Genomic DNA, 9490 nt, shown 5'->3' on the forward strand with positions numbered 1-9490 from the left:
ATTAAGCATGACAAAAGTGAACATGAAACAATGGTGCCTCAATTCACTTTCAGAAAATTATCCTTGTCACTTGACTCCTTGTCAGAAAGTTCTTTTGTCATGGTAAACAGAACCAGGTACTCTCTATTCCCCAGGTAAGATTTAGCAATAGAGTGCCCCACCCTTGCGTGTGGAAAATGTTATTAACATAAAAGAATGCCAATCACAAAACCCACTGAAATAGTAACTTTTAAAAATCCATGCAAAGTGACAGCTTGATGGGATTTTCTACCACATACCTTCAACCCAATTTTACTTCCAAAATCGAATCCAATATATAATTACACAGGCCCCCGAAACATTTCTAGCAGTTCTGTGCTGATGTCAACCTTCCCCCAATTGTTCAAAGGCACCCAAGTTCTTTGCCTTGAGCTTCACCTAGTTCAGACAGGGCCCCTGCCAGAGATTCTTTGGCCCACAGAAGCCCAAGGTGAGATCACCTGTTCAGAAGGGAAGGCTTGCAGCTCTGACTCTTGCTGGGGGGGGGGATGAATGAGGAGGAGGGAGGCCCTAAAAAAAGAGGGGGGGCTGTGGCCTTGCAGGTGATGCCAGAATGACTACCAGCAGCTCCAGCCAGGATGGCCAATAGCCAGAGATTAGGAGAGCTGTAGCCCAAACTGGAAGTTGTCCACCATGTTGTCCACCCCCGCTCTAAAACGAATGAACTTCCCCCCTGCTCGCCAGAGAGAGTCTTCTCTTGAGAATCTACCTGCTCATCTAATAACCCAGCATAAAAGGTAAAGGGACCCCTGACCATTAGGTCCAGTCGTGACCGACTCTGGGGTTGCGGCGCTCATCTCGCTTTATTGGCCGAGGGAGCCAGCATACAGCTTCCGGGTCATGTGGCCAGCATGACTAAGCCACTTCTGGCAAACCAGAGCAGTGCACTTACCGCTGGAGTGGTACCTCTTTATCTACTTGCACTTTGATGTGCTTTCAAACTGCGTGGTTGGCAGGAGCAGGGACCGAGCAAAGGGAGCTCACCCCATTGCGGGGATTCGAACCGCCAACCTTCTGAACGGCAACCCCTAGGCTCTGTGGTTTAACCCACAGCGCCACCCACGTCCCTATAACCCAGCATAGGATCATAGAATTGTGGAGCAGGAAGGAACCCCAAGGGTCATCCAGCCCAACCCCTCTGCAATGCAGGAATCTCAACTGAAGCATCCAGGTGGGCCACCCGACGCCTCCAGTGTTAACCAGCAGACATCTCGGCAATTGTCCTCTTCCCCTCTTGACATCATTAAGATACACTCCCCCTGCACATGGAGGCTTCTTCCAGGAGCTCTCCCGGGGCTCTTTGCTCCCTACCTAGGATCCCTTAACTTGAAAGGATGCCCCTCCTTTGTACTTGAACCCCCCCCCTTCCACCAGGCGCCCAAAGCGGCCAGGTTTACCTGTCTTCCCTGAGGCGAGCCGAGAGGAGGGGCGGCGCTGGCGTGAGCCAAGGCGAGAAGGCGAGCTCTCCAAGGCGGCGACCCCCGCCGCCCTTCGGGGAAAGTCCTCCGCGGCGCTCCACCGCAACCCTCCCTGCGCTGCTCCGCAAACCTGCCGCCACAGGGGTGGCCATCATCCCCCCCCCCCCAAGCCGGTTGCTGCTGCTGCTGCTGCCGCCGCCTCCTCCGCTGCAGCTCCTAAAGGCACATCAGCATCCCTCCCGGACCCGTCGGGATCCCGGGGCCGGAGGTGCCCGCTGGCGGCTGCTCGAGCGCGGGAGAGACCGGCCCCGGCAGCCCCGGCGGCAGCGCACACCTTCCCTTCCTTCGCCCGGCTCTCGGCCAAGCCCCACGTGCGGCGTTCAGCGAGAAGGGGAGGAGCCGCCCGAGAAGCCAGCGAAGAGGTGATTCCCCGCGAGGAAGTCCGGGGCGGGGCTGCGGGGGGACGGGGAGCCAGGGATCGGGGGGCCGGAGGGGCTGCCGCGGGCCGGAGGGGCACGGGAGGCGACCTCTCCCACCCGCCCGCCCACCGCCTCTCTAACTGGCACTTGAAACCAGATCGTGGAGGCTGAGAGAGCCAGTGCACACTTACCTGGGAGTAATGCCACCGACCACAATAGGACTTACTTCTGAGTAAACATGCTATGAGGGTGGATGCGCCCCACCCCATAATTGCTCTCCTGTGCTGCCAATTATGACGGAGAAGTGAATCCCGTTGATTCCAGTAAGGTTTACTAGTTCCTTTAATAATCTGTCCGCATCTTTTATCTAGCGCTGCACAATTTTGTACAGTTGCACAATATTGCATTGTCATTTTATTATTTTTTATCCTGCAAGCTGGCCCATAATGTTTTGGGGGTTTTTTTTTTGCCAGAGGACAGCATGTAATGAATTACATAAATAAGGGTGCATATAATTTCACTCATGCATACCTTCCGACATTTCTCCAATGAAAATAGGGACATGCTATTCAATAATAATAATAATAATAATAATAATAATAATAATAATAAATTTTATTATTTATATCCCACCTATCTGACTGGGCTGCCCCAGCCACTATGGGCAGCTTCCAATATATATAAAAACACCATAAAACTATGCAGGGCTGTCTTCAGATGTCTTCTAAAGGTTATCTCCTTGGCTCAGGGGTCGCATAATTCCATACTCTCCAACATTTCTTTGATGAGAATAGGGACGTCCTAAGGAAAAGCAGAGCGGGACGTGGGTGGCGCTGTGGGTAAAACCTCAGCGCCTAGGACTTGCCGATCGTTATGATCGGCGGTTCGAATCCCCGCAGCAGGGTGCGCTCCCGTCGTTCGGTCCCAGCGTCTGCCAACCTAGCAGTTCGAAAGCACCCCCGGGTGCAAGTAGATAAATAGGGACCGCTAACCAGCGGGAAGGTAAACGGCGTTCTGTGTGCTGCGCTGGCTTGCCAGATTCAGCTTGTCACGCTGGCCACGTGACCCGGAAGTGCCTGCGGACAGCGCTGGCCCCCAGCCTAAAGAGTGAGATGAGCGCACAACCCTAGAGTCTGGCAAGACTGGCCCGTACGGGCAGGGGTACCTTTACCTTTACCTTTAAGGAAAAGCAGGACATTCCGGGATCAACTGGGATGGCTTCTCTAAATTTGGGTCTGTCCCTGGAAAATTAGTGGGTCTGGCTCATGCAGCCTCAGCCTCTCCATACTTACTCAGAAGTCCCAATTATGTTGAAAAGACCTGTAGGTCAGGCTTCCTCAGACTCAGCCCTCCAGGTGTTTTTGGCCTACAACTCCCATGATCCTTAGCCAGCAGGACAAGTGGTTGGATGATGGGAATTGTAGTCTCAAAACATCTGGAGGGCAGAGGTTGAGGAAGCCTGCTGTAGGTAAATGAGTAGCAAGCGGTTGCCCCATATGAGGTCTCTGTGCCAGTCAGCAGGGCTCTGGTGAACATTGCAGTGTTGAGGCCCACGAGCATCTCTGCTCTCACTGGATATGAGCACAGCCATAAGAAGAGCACTGCTGGATCCGGCCAAAGGCTCATCTGGTCCAGCACTCTGTTCTACCAGATGCTCGTGAGAAGACCACCACAACCATTTGCTTCTTCCTAGATAGTGGGGGGGGGGGGGATTATGGCTGGATCCAGAGAAGAGTAAGTAGCAATCCATTCATGCAAGAGTTTCACACCCTACCTCCCCCCCCCCAAAGCTGCTTCCCTCGCAAGACACCTTTGGAGGATGTACTGTATTGGGTGTTACCATGCAGCGCAGAACCTGTTACACAGCCATGTTGTGCAATTCTCTTTCTTTAAATAAAGATTTTATCAAGACCTTTCATAAAAGGTAAAGGTAAAGGGACCCCTGACCATTAGGTCCAGTCATGACCAACTCTGGGGTTGCGGCGCTCATCTCGCTTTATTGGCCGAGGGTACAGCTTCTGGGTCATGTGGCCAGCATGACTAAGCTGCTTCTGGCGAACCAGAGCAGCACACGGAAACGCCGTTTACCTTCCCGCCGGAGCGGTACCTATTTATCTACTTGCACTTTGACGTGCTTTCGAACTGCTAGGTTGGCAGGAGCAGGGACCGAGCAACGGGAGCTCACCCCGTCGTGGGGATTCGAACCGCCGACCTTCTGATCCGCAAGTCCTAGACTCTGTGGTTTAACCGACAGCGCCACCCGCGTCCCTTCTAGACCTTTCATAGTTTGATACAATTAAAAAACAAACTAATCTAAACACACACAGAGAGAAGTATGCAAAGTCCTCTGATAGGTAGATCTTAATTTGCCCCACACAGAAAGAAATAAACCCTACCAGCTCTCAACTGGGAACTTCCCTTCCTTTTCCCAGCCCCCCACCCTGAGAGATCTTCCCTTCCCCTCCTCTTGCAGAGGGTCCTTCACCAACCATCCATCACCTTCATATGTATGCAAACCCTTCCTTAACCCAGGGTAGTGGATTAAAAAACACACAAAAAGTAGAGCAAAACAAAAGCGAGAACAAAGCAGAAAAGGAAAGATAAAAATCTTAAAGGAGTACATTTTTTTAAAAAGGAATAAAAAATACTTACCCGCCCCCCAATATTTTATTCAAGTTGGCACCGCTGCAGCTTTCCATCTGTCAGCTGTATCTATGAGAATATTCTGAAGAACCCTTGTTGTGCAATTCTATAGTATTAGCTGGCTTGCTATTTTTCAAATTCATTCACAATTTTTATTGATAATCAACCTGGTTCTAAACATCTGTATGTTGTGCCAGAGTATGTTCTTGAACAGAAGCTTTTTTTTTATTTAAGGAATAAAGCAATTCACGATCTCAGTAAATCTGAATTACCATAGTTTGTTACTAGCTTTAAAAGAGCAAAAATAGAAAGTTTTTTTAAAAGCAGCTTGTTTTAAAAAAAGTTTTTTTAAGGAATAACATGTTGGCTGATGATTATTCCAGGCATAGAATGAAAGCTTTAATGTGGCGCTATCAGTGGCATTTGTGTGATGGGGAGCAGGATGCATGTGGTTGTGAAGTTGCTAAAAACAGAACAATCAAGAGACCAAAGGATTTATCCCCAGGCTTCCCTTTTCATGCTGCATGATGTGCCCTAGATGTGATTCTGTTTATGCAACTTACTAAGTTTATACTTTATACTTTACTGGAATGCAGTTTTTCATCCAACCACTTGCCAGTTTTTAAAGGGAATCCCATATAAAACCAGCAATTACTTTAAGCCATTGCGTTTTATCGACACGTTTTCTATAGTTTTAATTTGAACACTGTCATAATTAAAGCTTCCTCATTTCATACAGTCAGACTGCCTGACTCAAAGCCCTTTGGATTCCCTCTTTATGGAAGGACACCCACGCATATATCAATGTTCCTATAAAACCTGGTTGGCTTTAATTAAAGTGGCTCAATGTGGAGGAAGAAGTGAATGAACCCTCATATTTTTGTACCTTCCACACATCTCACCTTCTACGCTGCATTTTAAATTATTATTATCATCATCATCAGTCAGTCAACACAGGGTTTATTCTAACATGTAGCTAGGCACATTTTGTGCCGTGTCAGAAAATGTCTGGAAGGCCAAACAATTTGTTATGCGGCTGGGCATATGGGATTTAATAAGGAGCTAGGTAGTTTCTAAAAAAGAAATGGATGAGCAAAGGAACTTGTAGGTCGAAAGGATGTACAAAGGATGGGGAACATATGGGTTAAAACAAAGCAAGATAAGCAATTTATCCTCTCCCCTTCTCAAAGCATCCCTATGTCTGCAAGGAACTCTTTCCAAAGGCAAACTGGTACACTTCAGTGTTCAGCAGCCTGTGGTCCAAAAGCTGTCTCCAGAAGCTACAGTTCTCCTCAGGCCTTGCATCAGGCTCCTTCCTGCTCAGTCCTTTAGTAGAAGAACTTAGGCCTCTTTCTCTTTTTTAAGCAGGCTGGTTGGCGAATTACGGGGCAGGCCCTCAACTCTTCTTTCAGCTCTCTCTGCACATGTGCCTCCTTGTCCTTCCTTTTCCAACTCTTCTGTTGCTTTTAAAAATTATAACAGCAGCTACAGCGTAGGGCAGGTCTCTGTTTTGTTATGCTACAGTCCCCTCTTGAGAGTCCCATGGACTGCAAGAAGATCAAACCTATCCATTCTTAAGGAAATCAGCTCTGAGTGCTCACTGGAAGGACAAATCATGAAGCTGAGGCTCCAATACTTTGGCCACCTCATGAGAAGAGAAGACTCCCTGGAAAAGACCCTGATGTTGGGAAAGATTGAGGGTACAAGGAGAAGGGGACGACAGAGGACGAGATGGTTAGACAGTGTTCTCGAAGCTACCAGCATGAGTCTGACCAAACTGCGGGAGGCAGTGGAAGACAGGAGTGCCTGGCGTGCTCTCGTCCATGGGGTCACGAAGAGTCGGACACGACTAAACGACTAAACAACAACAACAACAACAACAACAACAACAACAACAACACAGTTCCCCAGGTTCCTGGAGCTTTGTTCTTTGTTCTTTTTGCCCTTCACTTATCCTGGAGAACTTAACCTTGAAGAAGACTCCTTTCACATGACTAGACTTCTGGAACGTTTGTAGCAAAAACATGCCATCAACAGATCACCCTAATCTGTGAAATGCTTGGGTGATGATAGAGTCATAGAATTGTAGAGTTGGAAGGGACCCTAAGGATCATGTAGTCCAACCCCCTGCAATGCAGTCCCATGTGGGGATTGGACCTGCAGCTTTGGTGTCATCAGCACTACACTCTAGCCAACTGAGTGATGTTAAAAGATTTTACCTGGGGCCAAAGGGATGCTCATGATGGTTCTTGGCACATCTCATTGGGGAGAACATTTCACCGAGGGGGGATTTTTTTGGGGGGGGATGAGATAACAATGTTAAGTACATTGTCTTGGTTGGCTAGCATGCTTTTGAAAAAGAAGTGGGCACATATAGTGTTGATCAAATCGCCTGTAAATTAAAATACAGTTCAGAAGCAACTTTCCTAACTATTCTAACCATTCCTGTTAATCAAAACATCTCCATTCAGTAGTTGCTTAGGAAACATTCCAATTTCTAATCTAGCCATTTTGCTACTGCTATATAAAATAATAGCTCTTGCAGTACAAATAATCTTTCTACTTGATGGAATCTCTAGCTTACAAGCATTTCAGCAAGCAAAAGGAACATCGTGTTGTAGTTCAGAATAACCAGATGAGGTTTTTTGATTATAAAATATAATATGAACATATGAAACGGGGGGTTGAATCTAGATCAAAATTCAAACCATCAAATTTAAAGTGGGGTTTGACTGAGGAGCAAATAACTCTGGTGGTTATGGGATCTGAGCCACAGAAACGAAGGTCACAGATGCATCCTTCCCATGGACAATAAATCCCACTGTGTTCAGTGAAGCTTCCTCCCTAGCAACTGTATTTATTATTGTAGGATGAGGGATGTTCATATAACATTACAGCTGCAATCCTATACAGTATAGGCCCCAATGAACACAGTGGGACTTACATCTGGGTAAACAGGCTTAACGTTGCACTGTAAATGGCAGTGTATAAAATTGCCATTCATAACTAAGGATATAACCCTATGTGCTATTATGTGGAAATCAGACCATTTGGATCCAGTATTACAATAAAATCCACAGAAACTCTGCAACAGCCATCAAAATGCACCAATGTTACACTGTTTCTACCACAAGTTTCCCACATTTCCGTTTGTGACAAGAATTAGGAGAATTTAGAAATGGAGTGTACATGAATTCTCTATCAGTATACCACTGATGTGTATACCATCTCTAGGACATGGCATGACTTGGCTCTACTGCAGCCCTTCTCATTGGAGATTTTCTTTCTTGTTTTTTACAGGATGAGATGACAAAGATGACAGCATTGCCCAATAAATCTGTGCAAGAAGCAAAGACTGTTTGACATTAAAAATCCTGCACTATTACAGCCCAATTTAAGAGGCAATTTTAGGAAGCCAGAACACACACAAAAGGCATTGACTCTCATAGACGACTTCTACCCAGGAAATTGCTCTGCTTGCCACTTTGTGATAAACCTGAAAGCATAATTAAGGCCAGTAAGTGCATTTTAGGGTTAATTTTGCAGCTGTTCGGGTTGCCTTATTATCACAGCAAAAGTGTTAAGCAAAGCATGACATCTCATTTTAGAAAGTGCAAGGTAGTCAGGCCGCAAAGTTACAGTAAGAGTTCCTGAAATTTTTCAAAGCATTAGGGTTATGCTTTTGCACATCACAATAGCTGCAAATTGTACAGTGTTTTCCTCCTCTCCCCACCCTTATAATATTTTTCCAGCACTGGCTGACACGATGGGAAATCAGATGTTCCCACATTCAGCCATGCAGACAGGAAGATCTCTTGAATAATAAACGCCAAAATAAATGCAACCGTTAACATGAGCCTCATCTGCTGGACATTTCAGTCTTGAAAAATCTCTGAAAACATCTCTGTCTGGAACGTAAATTGCAACGGAAGATATAAATACATAACCTTTACATCCACATGACCTCCCCGTATTTGGCAAACAGCTGAGATTTCTTATTTTGTGCGTGTAAGTGGGACCATTTGGAAATGTGTGTCAGATTGCACTGGAGAGGGCTGGTGGGTGGTGGAAGAATTAATTGCAGGCGAGTGTGTTTGCAAAGTAGAAGGTTGTTGCTAGGTTAAAAGGCTTTAAAGACTTAGGACACAAGTGCTTGATGCAAATTTGCATATGACTATTTATATGCACAGGTGCAAATATACTTGCAGAGAGAAAAACCTCTGGCTCATGCTTGCAGGCCTTACTCTGAGTAATGGGGTGCAACATGATGCTTTGAGCCAGTACACTGGATGGACCCTCTGGAATTTAAGATTGTGAGCAGCTGGGGTCTCCATTTTGCATTGTGTCCAGCTGCCCTGTAAGCAAAGGATGAAGGGCTCCCATGAAAAGCATAAGAAAACTGCTAGCAGCATGAGTTGTGGATAAGACAGACAGCAGCTCAGTAAGGCAGGAAGTGATGGAAAAGAGGCTCTGCCTGAGGTTCTGAAGAGTCCTTGGGTAGGCAAATTAAGGCCCAGGGGCCGGATCCGGCCCAATGGCCTTTTAAAGCCGGCCCACGAACAGTCCGGGAATCAGTGTGTTTTTCATATCATAGGATTTGGCCAAGTTGCTTTGGTTTTCTCCCTTTCTTCCTCTCTTGTAAAGATACTGTGCATTGCTTTGGTTCAGAAGGGGTTCCTGCTGTCACCAGATACTCAAAGTTGTATTAATACATCTAAGTATCTTACCTTGGTTGAGAAGGGGTCCCTGCTTTCAGAATTTCTAATGTGGCTTCATGCCACCATAGCTGTGTGTGCACTGTTTTTCTTAGGCTCAGAAAGCTCTCTATGTGTTGTAGTTAATGCTGAGAGAGGAATGATCTTGTGCTTTGCACGAGGGGGATCCATAGCTGGGATGGCTTTGAATGCAGGAAGTCCCACTTTCACTTCCTGACAACTCCAGCTAAAACGATCAGGTGACAGGAAAGAGCCA

The 9490-nt window shown here is 46.7% G+C and overlaps 1 protein-coding gene across 1 annotated transcript in view; it reads right to left on the reverse strand.

Moving 5' to 3' along the window:
• The window catches only part of GRB14 (growth factor receptor bound protein 14), a 44330-nt gene extending 42500 nt beyond the window's left edge, over positions 1 to 1830 (reverse strand). The window contains exon 1 of the mRNA XM_028747362.2: positions 1437 to 1830. Coding sequence (XP_028603195.2) covers positions 1437 to 1612 — 176 coding nt within the window. The 5' untranslated portion in view covers positions 1613 to 1830. The remainder of the gene's footprint in view (positions 1 to 1436) is intronic.
• Between the last annotated feature and the right edge of the window lie 7660 nt (positions 1831 to 9490).

This window comes from Podarcis muralis, chromosome 1 (genome assembly GCF_964188315.1).
Source record: "Podarcis muralis chromosome 1, rPodMur119.hap1.1, whole genome shotgun sequence".
Lineage (NCBI taxonomy): Eukaryota > Metazoa > Chordata > Lepidosauria > Squamata > Lacertidae > Podarcis > Podarcis muralis.